Source organism: Gopherus flavomarginatus, chromosome 18 (genome assembly GCF_025201925.1).
Source record: "Gopherus flavomarginatus isolate rGopFla2 chromosome 18, rGopFla2.mat.asm, whole genome shotgun sequence".
NCBI lineage: Eukaryota > Metazoa > Chordata > Testudines > Testudinidae > Gopherus > Gopherus flavomarginatus.
The window spans coordinates 5,079,965-5,105,571 of record NC_066634.1 but is presented as its reverse complement, the minus strand read 5'-3'; the positions used below and the strand labels follow the sequence as shown (position 1 = coordinate 5,105,571).

At 61.7% G+C, this 25,607-nt stretch overlaps 2 protein-coding genes across 2 annotated transcripts; one reads left to right on the top strand and one right to left on the bottom strand.

The window, feature by feature from the left end:
- Positions 1-42: 42 nt before the first annotated feature.
- MYADM (myeloid associated differentiation marker) lies at positions 43-5,997 on the top strand. Its single transcript, XM_050927561.1, is given in 5 exon segments — positions 43-149; positions 3,759-3,868; positions 3,870-3,980; positions 3,982-4,113; positions 4,116-5,997. Coding segments are annotated over 4 exon segments (906 nt in total). The 5' UTR covers positions 43-149; positions 3,759-3,769; the 3' UTR covers positions 4,680-5,997.
- Positions 5,998-14,098: 8,101 nt separating this feature from the next.
- Positions 14,099-25,507, bottom strand: LOC127036920 (beta-2-glycoprotein 1-like). The gene is made up of 7 exons (XM_050928204.1): positions 25,444-25,507; positions 21,851-22,036; positions 19,416-19,527; positions 18,782-18,858; positions 18,013-18,192; positions 16,910-17,113; positions 14,099-14,706 (listed from the first exon to the last, which is right to left on the bottom strand). Exons 1-7 carry the CDS (start codon positions 25,505-25,507, stop codon positions 14,642-14,644), a joined length of 888 nt encoding a protein of 295 aa, XP_050784161.1. The 3' UTR covers positions 14,099-14,641.
- Between the last annotated feature and the right edge of the window lie 100 nt (positions 25,508-25,607).

Genomic DNA, 25,607 nt, shown 5'->3' with positions numbered 1-25,607 from the left:
GGGCGGGGTGTCTGCCCCCCCCCCGCCCTTTCCGCCCTGAGCGGAGAGACGCCCCCCTGCCCGCGCCCAGCCCCGCGCTTCCAAATCTCTGCAGCTAGCGCGCAGCGGAGCAACCAGCGCCCCAGATCTGCTCCAGGCCCCCCAGCCAGGTAAATACCCTGCTCCATGCGCACCCCGCTTCCTGCGCACCGCGCCTAGAGCGCAATGGAAACGTGTCTGGGGGACCCCCAGCTCTGGGAGCGGCGTGGAGGGGGGGGTCAGGCTCTTTGTGGGGCTTGGATCGGAAAACGAGGGGTTATTTTGGGGGGGAGGGTGAGCGGAACTTTTGGGGGACCCCAGCACAATGTGGGGTTTGGGGGGTATCACCGTTTGGGGGGGTTGTGGGGAGGATGAGAGGTGTGTGGCTTGAGAGGCTTTCTAGGGGCTGGGGCAGAAAGTGGGGGGTTTAGTGGGGGTGAGTGGAGCATGTGGTGGGGGCTGCAGCGTGTGGAGTGACTCGGTGCTCTGGTGGATTGGAGGGGTCCATTGTGATTTGGGGCTGGAGGGCAGCCCTTCTGCGGGCTGGGGGGGATTGGTCTTCGGTGGGGGGGTTGCCATGCCCTGTGGATGGCAGGAGTATTTCAGGCAGCTCAGAGTCCAGCCACAGCCTCGGCTGCACTGAGATCTGGGTAGGACTGTCAAATCCAGGGTGCAGCATTTGTGGGGGCCACCTCTCTGTCCCCCACCCCAAAAAACCCCACCACAGGACACTGCCCCCATGCCTCTTAACAAATCCCCCCAATAGAATTTTGGCCCATCACTGGGGTAAATATTTTGTGGGGGGAGCGGTTACCCCACAAAAAGGAGGGAGCTGTAAAATAGCCCCCCAGAAGAGGGGATTGTGGGGGGATGACTGTGACCCCATATAATTCATCCCTTGATCTCTTGGCCCCTTGAGTGACATGGGAGGGGGGTGTCACGGCTGGGGGAAGGAGTTTACCAGGCAGTGTCTGTCTGTCCCGCTGCCCCCTACAGGGGGGGCTCAGAACTGCCCCTGGTGGGGTGGGATGGAGGTCACACAACATGGCAATGCGGGCACCCCTCCTGGCAGGTTCGGCAGGCTAGGGAGAGAGAAGTGTGGGCTAGTGGTTAGAGTGGGTGGGGCCCTGGCATCAGCAGGGTTGTATGGACTGTGGGTTCTGCCAGAGAAAGCCGAGACCTGCCCAGGGAGGCGTGAATCAAAATGTTGGCGAAGGGGGTGGGGGTGCTTTCGTCCAGGCTTGTGGGACTATGGGGATCCGCTGCCTGGCGCCCGCAGACCTCACTCAGAGGGCTCGGGGCAGGAAGGCTCGGGGTGGTGAGCCCTGTTTCACAGCTGGGGAAATAGAGGCACAGAGTGGGGTAATGGCTCGCCCTAGGTAGCCAAGCAAAGCAGTAGCAGAGCCAGGGAATGGACCCAGGAGTCCTGGCTCCCAGCCCCCGCTCTAACCACTAGACCCCACTGCCTGCACAGAGGCAGGACAGAACCCAGGCATCCTGCTGCGCTCGCCTGCTGGGGAAGCCCAGCCTTGTTTCAGGCCTGTGCCCAAGGCCCTGAAATGCCGAAGTGAGAGAGGTGGAAAATAACACGCTGGGGTTGGGTTTTCTCTAGGCCTTATAAGGGCAGCGGCTGCAGGCTGCCCCCCCCCCACCCCCCGCCCAACCCCAGTGCCCTTCCTCCCCCTCCCTTTGCCCCTCCTCTCTGGCCCCCAGCCCAGCACTACCCGACAGACCAAGGGAGCCGCTCTGAGACAGGCAAGCACTGGTCTAGTGGGTTGGCTGGAGGGGCTGGAGCCAGGGACTCCTGGGTTCCATGGTCAGGAGGAACAGGGCTCCCGGCCCAGCTGCCCAGTTTCTTCCCAGGAAAGAGCAGGATCCAGTGTCTGGCTCCCAGCGTCATGGGCTGGACCGAGGCGGGGCGAGTTTCCAGCCACCCCTCCCGCCTGACAGGCACGGACATAGCGGATCTGTGCAAGGGAGGAACAGAGAGAAAGTGACATGGCTCCTACTGGAGCCATTAACTGCCTTCACCATCACCCTCACCCCAGCTGTCAGTGTTAAATTAACTTGATTGAGTGAACGGTTCTCCCAGCCCCTCTGCTCCTCAGAGGTGGGGAAACTGAGGCAGGCAGAGGGACAGGAGTGGTGCAAAGGGTGCAGTGTGTCGGGGGTAGAACCCAGGAGTCCTGGCTCCCAGTGCTTCCCCCCTACCCCCACTCTAACCACTAGACTCTCCTACTCTACCATCAGGCTGGGCTCACTGCTCCGCTGTGGGGGGACCCCAGGACTGGGGTATGGGAACAGGTCTCCCTCCCAGCATCCGGATCTCACTCCTCCCTGCCACCCCCTTCATAAACCATGTGACCCTTTAACCCCCCCCCCAGTTCAATCTGAAGGTTCCTGGCCTGCCCCAGGGGATGAAACCCTTTCACCCCCACATCCAAGCAAGCAAGGGCACTGGGGGGGACAGTGGGTGGAAGCTGGGTGGGGAGGGAGCAGGGGCAGCTTTGGGTGGCAATGTGGAGCAGCGGGACATATTGGGGAGCAGCTGTCTGACCACTTGGTTTGGGGGGAGGGACCTATGTGTATCTCCCCCCTGCACCCCACGCTCCATGACAGGATATTTCTAGGCCTGGCTGAGTAGTTCCAGCTGTTGGAGTTGGGGGGAGGGAGTCCTGGCTTCCAGGATCCAGACATGTCCGAAGGGGGAGGTGCTGGCCCTCAGGACACTGGGCGGCGCCGGAGGGGCGACCCTGGCTCCCAGGACCTGGGCAGGGCTGGAGGAGGGGCCTTGGCTCCCAGGACCCGGCGGGGGGGGGGGGGGGCGAAGCTGGCTCTCAGGACCCGGGCGGGGCCGGAGGGGGGATTGTGGCTCCCATGACATGGATGGGGCTGGGGTTGGGGTACTGGCTCCCAGGACCGGTCGGGGGAATCTTTCCCTCTGTGAATTTGCCCTATGCCTGGCAGTGCCCCCGGGTTGGCTTGGATCCATCCCCCTCTCTGCCATGCAGCCTCAGGGGGCCCCCATCATGCTCCCATCTTTCTGTCGCAGCCCAGAGTCCTCCGTCACTCCTTCCTTCTGCCGCTCTGTCCTTCCCTCTCTTCCTCCATCTCCCTTTCTCCTCCCTGCCCAATCATGCTCCAGAGATGCACACTCCCACTGCCCCGTGCTCTCACCACTAGCCCCACTCCCCTCTCAGAGCCAGGGAGAGAACCCAGGAGTCTTGATTTCCAGCCCCTCCCACTGTAATCACTAGAGCCCACTCCCCTCTCAGAGCTGGGGAGAGAACCCAGAAGTCCTGATTCCCAGCCCCTCCCGCTGTAACCACTAGAGCCCACTCCCCTCTCAGAGCAGGGGAGAGAACCCTGGAGTCCTGGCTCCCAGCCCCCCCCCCCCCAACCACTGCCCCCCACTCTCTCTCAGAGCAGGGGAGAGAACCCAGGAGTCCTGGCTCCTAGCCCCGTTTCCCCAAATTTTTCAGCCTGGCTCTACCCACAGGGCACTGGGGTCAGGAACCCCAAGGTCAGCTCAACTGGGCCCTGCTGGTGACGGGATGGGGTGTCTGCCTTGGACCGGAGGCGCTGAAAGAGCCCCCCTTAGAGAGAGAGAGAGAGAGTGTGTGTGTGTGTGTCCGTTTGTCTGTCTGTCCCGGCTGCCCCTGCTGGAGTGGATGGAGATTGCCCCGGCTCTGTGCACATGCCGGATTCCTGTACCGCGCCCTGACTCTCCTCCTCCCCAGGTGACCCCACCATGCCGATCCAGCGCACCAAGTCCGTGGGCAACACACAGGCCCTGACCTCGCAGGTGGGCATCGTCCGCCTGCTGGAGGCGCTTTTCGCCTGCGTCACCCTTCAGCCTGGTGGTGCACCAGGGGAACTGGGATGACCGTAGCGGTGACTGGTGCATGTTCTGCTGGTGCTTCTGCTTTGCCATGACGCTGCTGGTGCTGCTGGTGGAGGTTCATCGGGCTCCAGCACCGCATACCCGTCTCCTGGAAGAACTTTCCCATCACCTTCGCCATGTACGCCACCCTCATGTGCCTCTCGGCCTCCGTCATCTACCCGGTCACCTACATCCAGCACAGAGCCCCCTCTGGCAAACCAAGGACTACCGCATCGCTGCCACCGTCTTCTCCTGCCTCACCTGCCTGGCCTACTCGGTGGAGGTGACCATGACCCGGGCCAAGCCAGGCGAGGTGACGGGCTACATGGCCTCCGTGCCCGGGCTGCTGAAGGTGGTAGAGACCTTCGTGGCCTGCATCATCTTTGTCTTCATCAGCGACCCGATCTCCTACGACCGCCACGAGGGGCTGAAGTGGTGCCTGGCCGTCTACTGCATCTGCTTCATCCTCTCGCTGGTGGTCATCGTGCTGTGCATCGGGGAGTGCACCGGCTGGCTGCCCTGCGCCTTCAATAAGTTCCTAAGTGGCTACACGCTGCTGGCCGTGCTCATGTACGCCACAGCCACCGTCATCTGGCCCATCTACAACTTCGACAGCAAGCAGGGTGGTAGGCCGCGCCGGCCCTCCGGCTGCAGCAGCAACAGAAGCTTCTGCGACTGGGATAAGTTGGTGGCCATTGCCGTGCTGACGGCCATCAACCTGCTGGTCTACCTGGCCGACCTGGTGTATTCTGCCCGGCTCATCTTCATCCAGGCCTAGCCGTGCCAGGGGCTGCTGGGCCGGCTGAGGGCTGGGGAGAAGGGCTGGGCTCCCACCGGGTTCTCCGGATCTCATCTGTCTGTCTTGTCCTCTCATTCATTTCTCTTCTTTTCTTTCCTTCTTTTTGCATCCTTTTTCTCTCTCATTTATTGTCTGTCTTTCTTTCTTTTCCTATTTCATTTACGGTCTTTATCTTTCATTCATTCTTTTCCTTTATCCCTCTCTTTGTCTTTCTTATTTATTCTTTGCTCCCTTGCTTTTCTTTTCATTTCCTCTCATTCATTCATTCGTTTCCTTTTTTTTTCCCGTCACGTATTTATTCATTTATTGTCTTTCTCTCTCTTTCGATCGTTCTCCTCCTTTTCTTGGAGCTCTCTCTCACTTTCTTTTCTTTCACTTGGTCTTTTGTTCTTTTTCTCTCATTTTCTTGCTTTCATTCTTCTTCCTCCTCCCCCCTGCCCCCCCCCAGCACTCCTCGTCCAGGCGTACCCACTCCCTTGTAATAACAATGTTATTCTTTTTGCCTTAGCCCAGCCCTTTAAGAATCCCTTTGCCTCCCCTCCATGGTGCCTGGGGCTGGGAGTGGGGAGGAATCATGGCTGACCACGGGCCATTCTGTGCCTTTTCTCCAGCGGGAGCTGTGGCAGATGAAAAATGGGTGGCCTGACAGGCAGGGCCCAGTGACACTGGGGCCTTTTAACCCAACACCTCCAATCCCAGAAGAAGTGGGGGGGGAGGGCAGGAAAGAGGTGACAACTCCCCTTTAATGGAAATATTTGTCTAGTGATTAAAAATGCTTGCCTGCCGGAGTCTTAAAGGCAATGGGTGCACTCTGCACCTTCCTAAGAAATAGCCACTAGGGGTTTAACCGCACGCAGCCTTTAATGAAAATATTTGTCTGGCAGTCAGAAACCCTTGCCTGTTGGAGCCTTAAAGGTAAATCACAGAATCAACCCTCTAGCTGGAAATTTAAAAGCACCAAAAAAAAGCCCCCAAACTCCATTTGCTTGGTTCCTGAATATTTATCCAGGGGTTTTAAATAGTCCTGGCAGCCATTATCTTAAAGGTGATGTCGCCGGACCGTGCCTCACAGTGCTAGAATGTAGCTAGCTGCTTATATCTGTCCAGTCTCTCTTTTTGTATCATTCATCTGGTTATTTTTTTTATACATCTATTTTTTACACCGGTATAAACGCAGACAAAAAGTATTATGGGCCTTGTTGCAAGTGTTGGTGTCACCGTTGCCGTAGCAAATTACAGGAGGTGGGTTAGATTTGTATAAATATATAGAGAGAAAACAATAAATGACTGAAAGATCCTTGCTGTGTTTGTCTGTCCTGTCTCCTGTTTAGAGCTTAGGGCAGGAAGTTGAACATGGAAAAATGGCTCAGGGAGGGCAGAGAATGGGGCAAGGGGGCTGTTCCCTCCAAGGGCGCTGGCTCCCATCCGGCCCCGGGGCAGGGAATGGGGCCCGAGGCCTCTCCCCTCCAGGGGGCGCTGGCTCCCATCCGGCCCCAGGGCAGGGACTGGCTGGCTCAGGGGGGCAGGGAATGGGGACCGGGGCCTTTCCCCTCTAGGGGGCACTGGCTCCCATCCGGCCCCAGGGCAGCAACTGGCTGGCTTAGGGGGTGGGGAATGGGGCCTTTCCCTTCCAGGAAGTGCTGGCTTTGATCCTGCCCAAGAGTTGGGGGGCAGGCTGGCTGGTGGGGTGAACATGGAGGAAGCCATGTGGGGCAGCCCCCGGCAGTGAAAGGCTTGTTTCTCCGCAGAGGCTGCAGCTGAGGCTGGGCGTGGAGAAGGGATGGATCCGGCCCAGTGGAAATTCCAGCTCAGAGCTCCCTTTCCTCTCCGGGGAGCTCTCCGAATGCAGCTGTTGTTGCATAGGGATGGGCCTGGGAAAGACCATCTCCCGGGCTGACAACTCATCACCACCCTGGGACGGCCCCACCCCAGAGACGGCTGCATCTCAGCCCTGGACAGGGGGTCCCCGTATACCCAGCCCCCGCGCCCCACCCCAGAGGTGGCCGTGAGCCGGGTGAGGTCATTGCTATGTATAGCTAGGGTTCTCTTTTCCAGTGTGGGGAGGAGCTGGCTCTGGGGGCTGGTGCCAGAAGGGGCTGGGCAAGGCTGGCCTGGAATGAGGTGATTCCTACAAACAGCCCTGTCTGGGCTGGGGAAGGAGTGACGGGAGGCATTGCTGTCTGGCTAGTGTTAACCCCTTCCTGCACTCTCGTCCCCTGCCAGCCCTGTCCTCCACAGTCAGGGGAGAACCCAGGAGTCCTGGCTCCCAGCCCCCTCTGCCCTAACCACTAGACCACACTCCCCTCCCAGAGCCAGGGAGAGAACCCAGGAGTCCTGGCTCCCAGCCCCCACCCGCCACTCTTACCACTAGATCTGTAGCCCATACCGCTAGCGGTGGCATTTGATTTGGCGCAGAAGTAGCCTCTGGGCCCATATGCCAGAAGGCATGGGCGTAAATCGTTCATGTAAAGCTTTGAGACCTAATGGCCCGGCAGTCACCCTGAGTTTTGGGGTGCTGGGCCTAGTGGGCTCGAGGGGGGGTAATACCAGGTTCTGGGGTGCTTAACCCCGAAGCTGCCTTTGGCAACCGACCGGCGTGTGTGGTAACAAGCGACACTCGTTAAGCCCCTCAAGTCTAGGACAAGGGCTGGCCGACGTGGGGCAGGGTGCGAAGGTTCGATACGGACCCCAGCCAGGAGGCTGGGCCTGACTCTGAACACACCGGCCAGCCTCCCAGGTGCGAGGGCCAGTTTGCCGGGCCAGGCCAGGCCAGGGCAGGACCTTTAGCCTGGGTCAGCCTCTCCCCGAGGACGGGTATGTGTGATGGGCAAGGCCCGGGCCGAGGCAGCCCGGGATTTCTGCTGGCCTTCGGGTGGGCCGGAGCGGTTCTGTCTTTACGGATTGCGCTGAGGAACGTGGCTGGAGCCCTGCTCGGCCTCGGGGGCCGGCGGCGGGAGCGCAGTGGGGTTCCCGACCGGACGTAGGATGTGGGAACCTTGATTCTGGGCCAAGAAGCCTCTCAGAGCTGAGGAGAGAACCCAGGAGTCCTGGCTCCCAGCACGCCCCCCCCCCAATCTAACCACTAGGCACCACTCCCCGAGCCGAGGCAAGAACCCAGGAGTCCTGGCTCCCAGTCCCAGCCCCACCACTGTTTTTAGCCTGGATGAGTCAATCTGTTCTCAGGAAAGGGAGGTTTATTGGTCCCGGGGGGGGGCGGGGGGTGCATCCGCAGCATGAGTCAGGGACCAGCTATTCTCAGCAGGCACCTTCACCCGCCCAAGGCTGCTGGGTGCGGGGGTGGAACGGGACCTACTCGGGGTGCCCCACAGCAAGCAGCGCACCCCACACTGCCCCAGCCCAGCATGCACTGGGGTATCACCCAGCCATTGCTCCCCCCAGTAGTCCCTCCCTCCCCCAACCCCTCCAACCCTCCCTTTACCCACGACCCTATCCATCCCCCTACTCCCCACTCATCCCTTTACCCAGCCCTTCTTCTATCCTCCCCCACATCCCTCCATCCCTCTCTCCTACACCCCTTCCTCCCTCCTACAAAACCCCTTCCTCCGTCCCTCCCCCACACTGCTTCCTCCAACCCTCCCCCACACCCTTTCCTCTAATCCTCCCTTTACCCACCCCTCCATCCCTCCCCCACCCCTTCCTCCATCCCTCCCTTTACCCTCCCCTCCATCCCTCCTACAAAATTCCTTCCTCCATCTCCCTCACATCCCTTCTTCTATCCCTCCCTTTACCCAGCCCTTCCTCTATCCCTCCCCCACACCCCCTTCATCCATCCCTCCTACAAAACCCCTTCCTCCAACCCTCCCCCACACCGCTTCCTCCAACCCTCGCCCACACCTTCCCCTAACCCTCCCTTTACCCACCGCTCCATTCCTCCTGCAAAACCCCTTCCTCCAACCCTCCCCCAGACCGCTTCCTCCAACCCTCGCCCACACCTTCCTCTAACCCTCCCTTTACCCACTGCTCCATCCCTCCTGCAAAACCCCTTCCTCCATCCCTCCCCCACACCCTTCCATCCCTCCCTTTACCCAGCCCTTCCTCCATCCCTCCCCCCATCCCTTCATCCTTCCTACAAAACCCCTTCCTCCATCCCTCCCCCACACCCCTTCCTCCATCCCTCCTACAAAACCCCTTCCTCCATCCCTCTCCCCCACACCCCTTCCTCCATCCCTCTGCCCACACCTCTCCATCCATCTCCCCCTCCCCCCTAGCAGCAGGTCCTGTGAGTGCGGCCTGGAGGCAGGGCGTGGGGAGTGGGTCTCTAGGAAGTGGGGGGTCGCAGCTGAGCTGTGAGGGGGTGGGGAAGACTCTGTGTGTGGAGGCACTAGGGAGTGGGGGGTCTGTGGGGGGTGCTGGGCAGTTGTGGTGGGGCTGTGGGCAGGGGTGTGGTGTGCAGGGTGCTGTGCATTTGTGGGAGAGCCTGTGGGGGGTCTGGAATCGGGGAGGGGTGTTCCAGTGTTGGGCAGGGGGGCTGTGTGGCAGGGCATGGGCCTGCCCCAGAGGGGAAGGGGCACATTGGCAGCACAGGGCCAGGCAGGCCACTGCATCTGCCAATCACTGGTTTGTAAATAGTGCCCTGCACTGGGCTGGGCAGAACAGGGCCACCCCTGCCATGTCAGGGCTCATTTCCCCAAGCCGGCCCCTCTCTCCAGGGACTGACCCCCCCCATGCCCATCACCCCCGGCCAGCTGCTCACTCCAGGGACCGACCCCCCCATGCTCCTTTCCCCCCACGCCAAGCCCCATCGCCCCCAGCCGGCCCCTCTCTCCAGGGACTGACCCCCCCCCCATGCCCCATCACCCCCGGCCGGCCGCTCGCTCCAGGGACCGACCCCCCCATGCCCCTTTGACCCTGGCCAGCCCCTTGCTCTGGGAACTGACCCCCCCTCCACGCCAAGCCCCATCGCCCCCGGCTGGCCCCTACTCAGGGGACCAATCCCCCCACGCCATGCCCCATTGCCCCCGGACGGCCCCTCCTTCTGGGGACCGACCCCCCCACGCTATGCTCCACTGCCCCCACGGGGGCCCCACAATATGTTTGGTGCCAGCGGCCCACAAAGGGTTAATCTGGTGTGGAAGCGGCTGAAACGCTGGGGCTGCAAGCGACACCTCGCTGGCTCGTGTTGAGACCAACAGAAAACTGCGCCCCCCCAGCAACTCCTTCGCTCCGCCCCCCCGCTCTGCCTCTGAGACTCCTGGCGAGGAGAGGGGGTTGATGGGTCAGAGCAGAGGGGGCCAGGACTCCTGGGTTCTCTCCCCGGCTCTTGCATTCTTGTGCTGTGACACTGACCATGTCGCTGCCCCTCTCTCTGCCTCAGTTTCCCTACCTGTGCCACAGCATCGCCACCCTGGGCTCCTCTGTTACGCTCCTCCATTGCCCGGGGGGGCGGGGGGCGGGGTGCCGCCCCTCCTGGCCCCAAGGGCTGATGGGAACCACGTCTTCTTGGGCTGTTTGTCCTACTCCCCTTCCCCCAGCCCCCTGGGTTGGGAAATCCTCCCGCCTCCCCACCGCAGCTGTTCCCTGGACTCCTGATAAGGCCCCTGTTCCCCTCCAGCCTCTAATCATTAACCCTCAGAGCCATGGGCAACCTCCAGCGCAGGACGTAGCCTGCCCCCACCCATCAGCCCCACGGGCCCAATCTACCCTGGTATCCCGCCCCCTCCCTGCCCCCCGATCAGCCCCACGGGCCCATCTACCCCAGTATCCCCCCCTCCCTGCCCCCCAGAGCAGAGCCACAGTGTTACCAGATTTGCCAGTTACTCTGGGGTTTGCTCATTTATTACAGTTGCTCTTTGGGAGGGAGGGAGGTTCTGCACGTCTGTCACTGTGCTGCTTGTGTCACTTGTGTTCTCACACGGAGACCCACTTCTCCCCGCTGCAAGTCCCTTCCCAATGGAGCCACCCTGCAGGCCCTCGGTTCCCCTGGGCGGGGTTCCTCCAGCCCCAGAACCAGATGAACACACACATGTGTGCATGCACACACACACATGCACACAAACACACTCTCTCTCTCTGAGCAGACCGGGTTACTCAGCACCTCCAAGCTGCCACCCCCAAATGTCCCAGGTTCAGCACGTCCCTGTCCCCACCTTCCTGTCCCAGTTGCTCTGGCAGGGACCCGCGTGATGAGCAAACCCCACAGGATTTTGGGACGCTGCCGGGATCTTTAGCTTAGGTACGAGGAGCATCGCTGCAGGGCGAATTGGGAAGCCAAACAACAGCCACGGGGATGGGGGGCAGAGCGAGAAGCAACCAGCTTAACCATGAAAGTTATTTATTGCCAGGTAATAACCACGAGGGAGCCAAACAAACAGAACAGTTATAATATTAAATCAAACCTAAATGTGATTCTAAATGGTTTAGGAAACTATAACTGATCACACACGTCAGGGTCAGAGGGTGACACCTAGAGCAAGCGAGAGCTGGGTTCTCACCGCTCCGTGAAGCCTGAATCCATCGGGGGTCCCAGGTGATGGTGGGAGCTGAGGGTGCGGAGGGCTGGAGACAGGCAGAGCCCCCAGCACGATCGGTCAGGAGCAGATGACGTCTCGATGGAACTAATGCAGATTGTGGATCCGGGCAGCAGACCACTGACTTGAGGGTGGGAAGGGGTTTTTGTAGGGCAAGATCAATGGCGCGAGGGAGACACTAGATGTGTTTGCGGGTAAATTGGTGGCTCAAGGGAGATTCCCACAGTTGTTTTGTTCAGGCTGGACAGCAGGAGCTGGTCCTTCCTGGGCCTGGCTATGGACGTGTTCCTTGGAGGGAGTGCACAGTGCAATTAGGGAGCGTCACCATTTTGGATCCCAATCAAGGATTCGTTACTAGAATTGGGCTGATCACCGCTGAGCTGGAGGTGTGCAGGCCTGGGCTCATTAACATCTGGAGCAGAGATTCCCCCAGCGTGCACTGCTTCCCGGCTTCGCCTTGCCCAGCGTTCCCTGTGGTTCTTGCCTTGGACGCTCTGGTCTCGAGGCTGTGCTGCTGCAGATGCCTCCTTGTCACATCTCCCATGCACGAGGCCAGGGGAGTTTCCTGAATCCCGTCACTTTGTCCCAGGGGTTTCGGTGGGACTCCCACGGCCTTTCCGTTGCTTTTGGTAAGTCTGTCGGGTGCTTGGCTTTGGGGCAAGCAGAGGCTGGGGGTGGGGGTGGAGAGGTCAAGGTCTTTTGTGAGTCAGACAGGCTGGGTACGGCGCCCTGGTTCCCCAAGAACACAGAGCTGATAGGTATCCTGCCCCCTCCCTGCCTCCCAGACCACAGCACAGGCCCATCTACCCTGGTATCTCATGCCCTGCCCCCTAGATCAGAGCCATGGGCCCATCTACCCCCATATCCCACCCCCTCCCTGCCCCCCAGACCACAGCACAGGCCCATCTACCCCGGTATCCTGCCCCCCTCCCTGCCCCCCAGACCACAGCACAGGCCCATCTACCCCCGTATCCCGTCCCCTCCCTGCCTCCCAGACCAGAGTCACGGGCCCATCTACCCCAGTATCCCACCCCTCCCTGCCTCCCAGACCAGAGTCACGGGCCCATCTACCCTGGTATCTCATGCCCTGCCCCCTGGATCAGAGCCACGGGCCCATCTACCCCGGTATCCCGCCCCCTCCCTGCCCTCTGGACCACAGCACAGGCCCATCTACCCTGGTATCCCACCCCTCCCTGTCCCCCAGATCACAGCCATGGGCCCATCTACCTCCGTCTCAGACAGTGGTCAGCTGTAGCTGTGTCAAAGTGAAAGGAGGAAGATACAAAATGCCCCACCTGGGCAATGGAGGAATAACTCCCCATAAGGAAAGGCTGCTCCAGCCCCCTACTTTCCCCACACTTAATGTGTCTGGGGGAAGAGGGAACCCTCACACCCCTTCCTGACCTCACTCTGGGCCCAGGAGGTTCCCCTGCCCTGAGCCCATGCTGCTCATGTGTCAGTCAGTTCCACAGGCTAGAGGCAACATGTCCCGGGTTTAACAGCAGGGGTCGCTGCGCCTGTGGTTTGGGGGTGGGGGTGGGGGTGGGGGTGGGGCAGGCAAGCAGCTGTGGTCTGGGGTGGGACAGGGATGGACATACTGATCCCCCCTCATCCTCGTCCCCCTCCCTCCCGGAGTCCTTCACCTCCATGCCCGTGTTTTGTTTGTGCGTGAATAGGACCAGGTCTTTGACCTTTTGTTCCCTGGCTGCCAGCACTGGACGCTGCCCAGGCCCTATTCCAGGAAGCCGCCTGCTTGGGAGAAGGGGACGTGTGAGCCCCCCCTCAACGCCATCACCCAGCCCTGGGGAATTTGACCCCCCCCATGTACGTTTCCTGGGAGAGAGATTTTGAGGTGTGTTGGCAGAAGCACCGGGGAGGAGGGAAAAGGGGGACCCCTTGCAGCAGGGAGCTTCCCAGCTGAACCCTGAAATTATCTGTCAAGGGAGAGTTCCCCTGGCTGAACCCCAAAATGAGCTTACAAGGGGTAATTCCCTGCGTTCAACCTAGATATTTTCCTATAGCAGGGCGATTTCACCTGGTGAACCCTGATATGAGCCCAGAGGGGTCTCCCTTAGTGAACCCCAATATTATCCCACAGGGCAGAGGGGTCCCCTGGTGAACCTCCCAATATTATCTCATAGCAGGGAGATCCTGGGTGAACCGGTATTATCCAGGGGGGACCCTGAGAATGAAAACTATTACCCTCTGGGGGGGATTCCCTGGGTGAATCCTGATATGAGAGGGGTATCCCCAGGTACCCCGATATATCCCATAGCGGGGAGTTCCCAAGGTGACCTGTGCTATTATCCTGTAGCAGGGAGTTCCCCAGGTGACCCCTCAAATTATCCTCTATGAGGAATTCCCCCAGAGTGAACCCAGATATGCTGTAGCAGGGAGTTCCCTGGGTGACTCTGATATTATCCTATAGCAGGGAGTTCTTCTGGCAAACCCCAAGATCATCCATTAGTGGGTCATTTCCCTCCCCACCCCAGTCCAGGCCCCGGAGGATTCTGGGAGAGATTTCAGCATCTTGCTTTGTTTTATTTCTCTGCTAAAAACGGCAACCTCACAGCCAATAAATACAAGTGAACGTACAGCCCCCGGCCTGCCCCCTTCCCTCTCCAGAAAGCAGAGACGGCCCCGGCTCAGCCCCACACCTCCTGCCACAGAGATGGGCTCGGAGTCCACTCCAAGTGTGAAAATCCAGGCCGGGATTTCACTGAGGCCACATGGAGAAGAAAACCCGGCACTGGATTGTCCTGGCTGCTGAATGGACTCGACTAGATTCCGCAGCCCTTCCTATGCGGAGGAGGGGAGAGAAAACCCGGCACTGGATCCCACTGCCAGCTGGAATGGAGTTGCCTGGATTTTCTATCCTCCCCCCAGGAATGGCCTGCCAGCCCCGCCCCCCCAGTTCTCTATTGGGGTCGGAGATGGGCTCTAAAGCCAGGACTGGATCCCCCTGCCAGGTGGAATGCACTGAATGGGGGCAGGGAAGCCCCCTAACACTGTCCCTCCCCCCCAGCTCTTTCACATCCAGCATAATGGGGCCCTGGTACTGACGGGACCTTTGCACGACGGAACCTCGCATGAAGGGACCGTCTCATGATGGGTCCTTGGCACTGCAGCCTGTGCATGATGGGGCTCTCGCACGATGCATCCTTTGCACAACGGGGCCTTTGCACGATGAGAACTCACGCGCTGGGGCCCTGGCATAGCAGTCTGTGCATGATGGGGCCTTTGCACAATGGGCTTCTCATACAGTTGGACCTTTGCACAAGCAGCCTTTGCACTCTGGGGCCCTCGCACGAGGAGCTTTCACACAATTGGTCCTCCCCCGAAGGGACCATTGTCCAGTGGGTCCCCTGCTGGCTGCTGGCTCCTCCCTGCCATGTGGGAGGTCCATCCGGTCACGGTCAGGCTGTGTGTGGGTGTCGGGGGGCCGTGGGGGGTTCAGCAGGGGTGGATCTCGGACACCACCCGCTTGGGGAAGAGCTGGTACTGCAGCCACGTGGGCTCTGAAACGAGACGGGGGCGGGTGAGGAGGGGACTGGGGCTAAAATACCCCAGGAACCCCTGCAGCAATCCTCTGAATCCCCCTGCACCCCGCAGGGCCCCCCCCCAGGATCCATCTCCTCCACCCCCTGTCCTGTGGACATACCCCTCCCCCCACAGCTCTCCACTCCACCCCTCTCCTGCTGCCTCCCTACAGCTCCTTGTCCCCACACAGCCCCCCAGTAAATCTCTCACCCCACAGCTCCCTCCCTGCCCCCACTTCCCCATAGCTCCCCCCGGCTCCCTCCCTGCCCCCACTTCCCCATAGCTCCCCCCATAGCTCCCTCCATGCCCCTACTTCCCCATAGCCCCCCCATGGCTCCCTCCCTGCCCCCACTTCCCCATAGCTCCCCCCGGCTCCCTCCCTGCCCCCACTTCCCCATAGCTCCCCCCGGCTCCCTCCCTGCCCCCACTTCCCCATAGCTCCACCCATGGCTCCCACCCTGCCCCTACTTCCCCATAGCCCCCCCATGGCTCCCTCCCTGCCCCCCATTTCCCCATAGCTCCAACCATGGCTCCCTCCCTGCCCCCACTTCCCCATAGCTCCCCCCGGCTCCCTCCCTGCCCCTACTTCCCCATAGCCCCCCCATGGCTCCCTCCCTGCCCCCCATTTCCCCATAGCTCCAACCATGGCTCCCTCCCTGCCCCCACTTCCCCATAGCTCCCCCCGGCTCCCTCCCTGCCCCCACTTCCCCATAGCTCCCCCCGGCTCCCTCCCTGCCCCCACTTCCCCATAGCTCCACCCATGGCTCCCACCCTGCCCCTACATCCCCATAGCCCCCCCATGGCTCCCTCCCTGCCCCCACTTCCCCATAGCTCCAACCATGGTCCCCTCCTTGCCCCCACTTCCCCATAGCTCCCCCCACAGCTCCCTCCCTGCCCCTACTTCCCCATAGCCCCCCCATGGCTCCCTCCCTGCCCCCCAATTCCCCATAGCTCCAACCATGGCCCCCTCCCTGCCCCCACTTCCCCATAGCTCCTCCATGGCTCCCTCCCTGCCCCCACTTCCCCATAGCTCCCCCCCCGGCTCCCTCCCTGCCCCCACTTCCCCATAGCTCCACCCATGGCTCCCACCCTGCCCCTACTTCCCCATAGCTCCCCCATGGCTCCCTCCCTGCCCCCACTTCCCCATAGCTCCCCCCACAGCTCTCTCCCTGCCCCCACTTCCCCATAGCCCCCTCATGGCTGCCTTCCTGCCCCCCCACTTCCCCATAGCTCCAACCACGGCCCCCTCCCTGCCCCTACTTCCCCATAGCCCCCCAAGGCTCCCTCCCTGCCCCCACTTCCCCATAGCTCCAACCACGGCCCCCTCCCTGCCCCCACTTCCCCATAGCTCCCCCATGGCTCCCTCCCTGCCCCCACTTCCCCATAGCCCCCCATGGCTCCCTCCCTGCCCCCCACTTCCCCATAGCCCCCCCACTTCCCCATAGCTCCAACCACGGCCCCCTCCCTGCCCCCACTTCCCCATAGCTCCCCCATGGCTCCCTCTCTGCCCCCACTTCCCCATAGCTCCCCCCACAGCTCTCTCCCTGCCCCCATTTCCCCATAGCCCCCCATGGCTGCCTTCCTGCCCCCCACTTCCCCATAGCCCCCCCATGGCTCCCTCCCTGCCCCCACTTCCCTATAGCTCCCCCCACAGCTCTCTCCCTGCCCCCACTTCCCCATAGCCCCCCCAAGGCTCCCTCCCTGCCCCCACTTCCCCATAGCTTCCCCCACGGCTCTCTCCCTTCCCCCACTTCCCCATAGCACCCCCATGGCTCCCTCCCTGCCCCCCACTTCCCCATAGCCCCCCCACTTCCCCATAGCTCCAACCACAGCCCCCTCCCTGCCCCCATTTCCCCATAGCTCCCCCATGGCTCCCTCCCTGCCCCCCACTTCCCCATAGCTCCCCCCACAGCTCTCTCTCTGCCCCCACCTCACCATAGCTCCAACCACGGCCCCCTCCCTGCCCCCACTTCCCCATAGCCCCCCCATGGCTCCCTCCCTGCCCCCCACTTCCCCATAGCCCCCCCACGGCCCCCTCCCTGCCCCCACTTCCCCATAGCTCCAACCATGGTCCCCTCCTTGCCCCCACTTCCCCATAGCTCCCCCCACAGCTCTCTCCCTGACCCCACTTCCTCATAGCCCCCCCATGGCTCCCTGCCCCCCCAGCCCCCTGCCCCTCACCGTCATAGCAGGCCGGCAGGGGCAGCAGGCCGTCGAAGCAGCGTGAGGGGGCCGGGTAGCTGCAGCTCTGGGTCTGGTTCTGGCTCCGGCAGTAGAAGGTGACTATCTCCCCGTGCTGGACCTGCCCTTGTGGGATCTCCTGGATCCAGAGCTTGCGGCCCTGGTAGAGCACACGGCTCCGCTGGGCCGGCACCACGCAGCGCGCTGAGGGGAGACGGGATACCGGGGTAGATGGGCCTATGGAGCTGACTGGGGGGGATGGGAGGAGGCAGGATACCAAGGTAGATGGGCTCGGGGGCTGATCTGGGGGGAGGGGGAGGCGAGATACCGGGGTAGATGGGCCCGGGGGCTGATCACTGTGGGGGATGGGAGGAGGCGGGATACTGCGGTAGATGGACATCCAGGGGGATGGGAAGAGGTGGGATACCGGGGTAGATGGTCCGGGGGCAGATCACTGGGGGGGATGGGAGGAGGCAGGATACTGGGGTAGATGGGCCCGGGGGCTGATCACTGGGGGTGGGGAGGGATGGAAGGAGGCAGGATACCAGGGTAGATGGGCCCAGGGGCTGATCTGGGGGGGTGGGAGGAGGTGGGATAGTGGGGTAGATGGACTCAGGGGCTCATCCAGGGGGATGGGAAGAGGTGGGATACCGGGGTAGATGGTCCGGAGGCTGATCACTGGGGGGGATGGGAGGAGGCAGGATACTGGGGTAGATGGGCCCAGGGGCTGATCACTGTGGGGGGGATGGGAAGAGGCGGGATACCGGGGTAGATGGGCCCTGGGGCTGATCCAGGGGATGGGAGGAGGCGGGATAGTAGGGTAGATGGGCCCGGGGGCTGATCCAGGGGGGGATGGGAGGAGGCGGGATACCGGGGTAGATGGGCCCGGGGGCTGATCACTGGGGGGGATGGGAGGCGGAGGGATACCGGGGTAGATGGGCCCATGGGCTGATCCGGGGGGGATGGGAGGAAGTGGGATACCGGGGTAGATGGGCCCATGGGCTGATCCGGGGGGGATGGGAGGAAGTGGGATACCGGGGTAGATGGGCCTGTGGCTCTGGCTGGGGGTTCTGGGGAGGGGGCAAGTGGGGGAGGGCTGGTACCTCTGCAGAAGGGCCGGGGCGACCAGGTGCCGTTGCCCTGGCAGGTGACCCGGTTGGTGCCGTCCAGCAGGTAGCTGCGCTTGCAGAGGTAATAGACCAGCTCCCCGGCCCGGTACTGAGGCTTCTCCACCGCCACTAGGTAGCCCTCGGCGATGTCCCCGGGGGGCGGGCAGAACACGGCTGGGGGAGAGACTGGGTCACGGACAGGCCCCGGGCATGGACAGAGCAGGGCGATGGGAGGGAGAGAAGGAAGGACAGAGGGCTGGGTGGAGAGATGCAGGTTGCATGGGGGGTACATGGATACAGGAGTATCGGGGGGTGAACCAGGGGGTGGGGGTGGGTGGCTGGAAGCGATGTGGTGGGTACAGGGATGCAGGGTACATAGGGGCGGATAGGGGTGTGGGGGTGGATGGCTGCAGGGGTGTGGGGGGCAAATGGAGGTGTCGGGGTGGATGGCTGGAGGGGGGATAGGGGGATGCAGGGTATATGGGGTGGATGGGGGTGTCGGGGTGGATGGGGGTGTGGGGCTGCTTGGCTGAAAGCGATGTGGGGGGTACAGGGATGCAGGGTATGTGGGGGGATCTCTCTCTCTAGGGCATTGCCCAAGCTCCCTCATGCCCCCTTCCAAAAGCACCGTCCAAGCCCCCCCACATTCCCTCCCAGCTGGGAGGGGGCCCGGCTGGTGCTGGAGCCCAGGAGGATGGGCCAGCCCTGGCCTGGGGGCAGACGGGGACAGGGAGAAACCGGGACCCCCCGCCCCCCTACTCACGGTGGCAGGTTGGGGCAGGCCCAGACCACTCCTGGTTCTCCTGGCATCGGATGGTCTCTGGGCCCTCCAACCGGTACCTGTGGGATGAGAGGGAGAGGTGAGGTTGGAGATGGGGCTGGGCTCTCTGAGGGGCTGTGGGTCGGGAGTAAGGGGCACCGGCAGAGCTGGCGGTGGGGGAAACCCAGGGCTGGGCTGGCAGGGGGCTGTGGGTCGGGAGTGAGGGGCACTGGCAGAGCTGTAGGGGGCAGGGCTGGGCTAGCGGGGGGCTGTGGGTCGGGAGTGAAGGGCACTGGCAGGGCTGTGGGGGGACAGGGCTGGGCTGGCAGGGGCTGCGGGTCGGGAGTGAGGGGCACCGGCAGAGCTGGGGGGGGACAGGGCTGGAGCTGGCAGGGGCTGTGGGTCGGGAGTAAGGGGCACCGGCAGGGCTGTGGGGGGACAGGGCTGGGCTGGCAGGGGGCTGCGGGTCGGGAGTGAGGGGCACCGGCAGGGCTGTGGGGGGACAGGGCTGGGCTGGCAGGGGCTGCGGGTCGAGAGTGAGGGGCACTGGCAGGGCTGTGGGGGGACAGGGCTGGGCTGGCAGGGGCTGCGGGTCAGGAGTGAGGGGCACCGACAGAGCTGGCGGGGGGGAACTCACCCACGCTTGCACTTGTAGCGCACCTCCCCGCCTGCCCTGTAGGAGGCGCCGAAGTGAAAGCCACTGTTGGTCTCTGGCGGGGGGCTGCAGAAGGACGCGGGGGTCAGATCCCCTGGAACAGAGAATGGAAGGGGGAGGGGAGTCAACTGGGGGGGGGCACCCCTGTCTCACAGCCAAGTTCCTCCCCCCTTAACCCTTAGCCTCCTCCAGAGATAAAAAGCCATTGAAGGCCTCAGCAAGGAGATTTTGTTTTAGGTCCCTTCCCCTTTAACACCAGCAGGGGGCGGGGCAGGCTCCCTTTAAGAGACAGGCTCTTGCCCCGCCCTCTTCCAATAGGCCCCGCCCCTTTCCCATTTGCCCCTCCCTCTCAATAGACTCCATCCCCATTGGGCCCTTCAGTGTCCCATTAAGCTCTGCACTGCCCTTGTTTGGCCCCTCCCTCCCCCATCTGGCCCCTCCTTCGCAGTGTAAATGCCTCCCCTTCTGCCCCATTTGCCTCCTCCCCCTCCCAGCAGGCCCCACCCCATTACACATTTGGCTCCTCCCCTTATTTAGCCCCGCCTCTCCTTCTCCAAAGCCCCTGCCCCCTGTTGTAATTCCCAGACAAGGAGGGGACCCCCATGGGTTTTGCTGGGAGTAGGTCCCTCCCCGCTTGCTGCTTCTCCCAGACTCCTGGGTTCTGCTCCCCCCAACAGGCTCCATCTCTCTCCTGGTGGCATGTGGGGGGGGGGGATAAAGAAGACTTCGGAACCCCAGGGTCAGAGTTCACCTCAGAGTGGTGGGATCACCCAATTTGGGGGTTCAGCCTTTAGATTGAGGATCCGTCTCTAATTGTTTTTTTTGGGGGGGGGGCAGCATTTGGGGCTCGGAGGGGGAAGTTTCTCTTATTTCACTGGCATTTTAGGGAGGAGGCAGAGTCCTGGTTCTGAAGGGAAAATTCAGGGGAGTCAATTGGTTTTGGAGGTGAAGGTTCTGTCTCTCAACACTCCCCCCCCCCCCGCATTGTCCTTCCAGAGCTGGGATAGACCCCAGGAGTCCTGCCTCCCAGCCCCGTCCCTGCTCTGACCACTAGACCCCAACTCCCCTCCCTGAGCCAGGAGCTAACCCAGGAGTCCTGCCTCCCAGCCCCCCCCCCCTGCTCTGACCACCAGACCCCACTCCCCTCCCCAAGCTGGGGAGAGAACCCAGGAGTCCTGGCTCCCAGCCCCCCCCTGCTCTGACCACCAGACCCCACTCCCCTCCCCGAGCTGGGGAGAGAACCCAGAAGTCCTGCCTCCCAGCCCCTCCCCCAAGTGTATAGTTGTGGGGGGCAGTGGGACAGTTTCCATCTGGCTCAGAGCTGGATCCCTCCAGGGAGGTGGCCCCTTAGCGCTATTTAGCGCCGGCCCCCTTGCTCCAGATGCTGTGTCCCCTGGCTCCCCCTGGGGGCAGGCTGGGGGGGGGGGACGTGGGACCAGGATAGCTGCTTTGCCTCTGTATCTAGGTCTCTGCTTGCCAGGGGATCCGTTACCCTTGAATCGGCCCCGGGACTTATCCTGATCAGTTCACTGCCTAGAGAGCAGCCTGCCCTTGGCAACTGCCAGCAGCGTGAGTGGCTGGGAGCCAGGACTCCTGGGTTCTCTCCCCAGCTCTGGGAGGGGAGTGGGGTCTGGTGGTTAGAGCAGGGGGGGCTGGGAGCCAGGACTCCTGGGTTCTATCCTCAGTTTTGGGACACCCGTAAAGAGACCAGGATACAAGAAAAAACAATCCAGGACTTTGTGTGTTGGTTTTTATGTTACAGTGTTGGCAGCTGATGTTGCAGGGTGGAAGGCGGAGAAGGCTGGAGGTGTGAGGTGATGTTGTGGGGTGTTCGTGACTGGTATGCGGTGATGGTGTTGGTGTTGGCCGCGGGTGGTGAGTGTGGGGGACACTATTGTGTTTTGGTAGTTTGTGTTGGGTGACCATGTTGGTGTTTGGTTCTGGGAGTGGGTGATGGGGTTGAGTTTTGGGGGCAGGATGACAGTGTTGGGGACAGGTGTTGGGGCGTGGTGACCGTGTTGGGGTCAGGTGATCATGATGGGGCAGTTGCTGGGTGACAATGTTTGGGATGGGGTGATGGTGTTGAGGGTGGATGTGGGGTGATGGTGTTGGGCGGGGTGACAGTGATGGGGGCTGGTATTGGGTGACAGTGTTGGGGTTGAGTGATGGTGTTGGGGCAGGGTCACAGAGCTGGGGCAGATGTTGGGTGATAGTGTTGGAGGTGGGGTGACAGTCTTCAGGGTGGGGTGACAGCTTTGGGGGAGGCTGTTGGGTGATGGGGTTGGGGGCGGGGTGACGGGGTTGGGGGCGGGTGTTGGGTGACGGTGCTGGAGGTAGGGTCACGGTGCTTGGCACTGCAGGGTGGATGATGGCGAAACCCCCGGCTGGTGACTGGTGGTGGCATTCCCATCCCTTACGTTCACAGGGTGCCAGCAGACTCCACTTCCTGTCCCCTTGGCATCGGCTCAGTGCCACTCCCTCCCCTTTGGACAGCCTGAAGCCTGGCTGGCAGGTCACCTCCATGAGGGCCCCGAAGCCGCGGGAAGCCTGGGCCAAACGCGTCTTGGCGTTGTCAATCTGCACGGGCCACGGGCAGGTCCGGCCTGGGAAGGACAAAACCAGTTGGGAGGAACGGAGCCAGGACACCTGGGTTCTGTGCTGGCTCTGGGCAGGGAGTGGGGTCTAGCGGTTAGAGCTGGGGAGCTGGGAGCCAGAACTCCTGGGTTCTGTCCCGGCTCTGGGCAGGGAGTGGGGTCTAGTGGTTAGAGTTGGGGAGCTGGGAGCCAGGATGCCTGGGTTCTGTCCCAGCTGTGGGCAGGGAGTGGGGTCTAGTGGTTAGAACAGGGGCGCTAGGCGCCAGGACTCCTGGGTTCTGTCCCAGCTCTGGGAGGGGAGTGGGGTCTCAAAGTTGGGGCTGGGAGTCAGCAGCAGTCCTGGCCCCTACTAGGTGTCACACAGCTCAGCCCACAGGCCCCATCGCATAGGCACTGCCTGCGGCCTGAGCAGTCGCGGTCCTGGGTGCAGGTCCTCTGGCAGGTCTGGCCTGTTCCCTCTGCCGGCTCCTCCCTCCGGGCTGGGCAGAGATTGGGCCCATCGGTGCCTGGCAGGACGTGAAGGAGAGCTGTTAGAATGGTTTGTAGAGGTGGGGAAACTGAGGCACAAAAGGAGGGGAAGGAAGTCACAGCAAATAGAACCCAGGAGTCCTGGCTCCCAGCCCCACTCCAATGCTAACCAGGGCTGCCCGGGGGGGGCAAGTGGGGCAATTTGTCCCAGGCCCCAGGCCCCACAGGGACCCCCATGAGAGTTTTCGGCGGGTCCTTCAGTGCTGCCGACCACACCTGGAGTGAAGGACCCGCTGCCGAAGACCTGGAGCATCTTCGGCGGCAATTCAGCGGCGAGGGCTCCTTCCGCTCTGGGTCTTCGGCGGCAGGTCCTTCACTCGTTCCGGGACCCGCTGCTGAAGTGCCCCGAAGACCCAGAGCGGAAGGACCTTCCCCCATCAAAGACCCCAGGCCCCCTGAATCCTCTGGGCAGCCCTGACTCTAACCCACTAGGCCCCACTCCCCTCCCAGAGCCAGGGATAGAACGCAGGTGCCCTGACCCCCAGATAGCTGTTTCCACAGGAATCCCCAGCCAGTAAGTGGGAGGGTGTGGGCTGCATACAAACATTTCCCTCCAAAGCCCCCCTGACTTTAATGGGAAGGGCCCCTGCAATCCCCACCATAGCCACCAGCTGGTGGGGCAGGTCTGCACGTGCCTCCAAGCCCTGGTGGGTGGGGGGCGGGAGTGGTTGCAGAATTCTCCCCTCCATACTGGCTGGAGAGCCTGGCGGGGTGTCCATCCCCCAGACACCTGTCTGTCACCTGGCCCCATACACCGTCCATCCTCGTATCTCTCTCTCTCTCTCTCTATCCCCATCCACCCCCTTATCTATCCTCATACATCCCATCTATCTACCTACCTATCTAACCCCACCCACCCATCCATCTATCTATCCATCCATCCATCCCATCTATCTACTCCATCCATCCCCCATCTACCCCCTCTGTCTATCTATCTATCCCCATCCACCCCCTCTATCTATCCTCATACATCCCATCTATCTACCTACCTATCTAACCCCACCCACCCATCCATCTATCTATCCATCCATCCATCCCATCTATCTACTCCATCCATCCCCCATCTACCCCCTCTGTCTATCTATCTATCTATCCCCATCCACCCCCTCTATCTATCCTCATACATCCCATCTATCTACCTACCTATCTACCCCCATCCACCCATCCATCTATCTATCCATCCATCCATCCCATCTATCTACTCCATCCATCCCCCATCTACCCCCTCTGTCTATCTATCTATCCCCATCCACCCCCTCTATCTATCCTCATACATCCCCTCTATCTATCTACCTATCTATCCCCATCCACCCATCCATCTATCTATCCATCCATCCCCCATCTACCCCTTCTATCTACCCCATCCATCCATCCATCCCCCATCTACCCCTCTATCTATCTATCCCCATCCACACCCTCTATCTATCCTCATACATGCCATCTATCTACCTATCTATCCCCATCCATCTATCCATCCATCCATCCCTCATCTACCCCCTCTATCTATCCCCATCCACCCATCCATCTCTCATCTACCCCCTCTATCTATCTATCCCCATCCACCCATCTATCCATCCATCCATCCCTCATCTACCCCATCTATCTATCCCCATCCACCCCATCTATCCTCATACATCCCCTCTATCTACCTATCTATCCCCATCCACCCATCCATCTATCTATCCATCCATCCCTCATCCACCCCATCTATCCATCCCCCATCTACCCCCTCTATCTATCTATCTATCCTCATCCACCCCCTCTATCTATCCTCATACATCCCCTCTATCTATCTACCTATCTATCCCTGTCCACCCATCCATGTATCTATCCATCCATCCCCCATCTACCCCCTCTATCTATCTATCCCCATCCACTCCCTCTATCTATTCATCCTCATACATCCCCTCTATCTATCTATCTATCCCCCTTTCACCCCCTCTGTCTATCTCCATCTGCCCTGCCCAGACTGTGGTGGAGGCCCCAGTGGTCGGTTCTCTGGAGGTGAAAACTGGGGTCCTCCCTGGTTTCTAGCAAAGGGCTGTTTAAAGACCCGGCCGGGACAATTACTGGGAACAAAATCATATGGGACAAGGGCAGGCGGCTGAGCCAGACTCACTCCTCGGGTGGGGGGGGGGCGGGCGCAGGGTCAACCCCTCCAGTCTGTAGGCCCCCCTTCCCCGGGGGGGGGCTGCGGGATCCCCCCTCCAGCCTATAGCCCCCCTCTCTAGGGGTATGGGATCCCCCCTTCCAGTCTATAGCCCCCCTCCCTGGGGGTACGGGATCCCCCCTTCCAGTCTATAGCCCCCCTCCCTAGGGGTATGGGATCCCCCCTTCCAGTCTATAGCCCCCCTCCCTGGGGGTACGGGATCCCCCCTTCCAGTCTATAGCCCCCTTCCCCAGGGGGCTGCAGGATCCCCCCTCTAAAGCCCCACCCCCTGCAGGATCCCCCCTCCAGTCTACAGCCCCCCTCCCTGGGTGTACAGGATCCCCTCTTCCAATCAATAGCCTCCTTCCCCGGGGGGCTGCGGGATCCCTCTTCCAGACTACAGCCCCCCTCCATGGGGAGTAGGGAAGGGGGTGGAAGGACCCCTTGGGGGAGAGGGGGGAAAGGTGGGGAGCCTGCGGGGGGGTTCCCTAGTGGGGGATGGAGACAGGCCTGAGGACGGGGGAAGGGGGACGCGAGGCCAGCGGGGGCGGGGGTAGGAGATGGGCTGGGGGGGGAGTGAGCTGGGGGGTTACCCTGACGAGGGAGGGGAGAAGGGAGGACACGGGCAGGCAGGGGAGGAGTGTCGGGGGGAACCCTCAGAGAGGGGTGGGGGAAGCATGTGAACCCAGCGGGTGGGGGGAAGGAATGGGGAGCCCTGGGAGGGTCCCCCGACCCTCACCTGTGGTGCAGTGACTGTCCCAGGGCAGTAGAAGCAGCAGGAGGAACGGGGCACCGTGGGGCATGGCAGGCGGAGTCCTGTGAAGCCAGTGCCCCGGGGCCTGGGTATATATCGCCCCCTCCCCCTGGTTATCGATTAACCACCCCCCGCCCGGGGACTCTGAC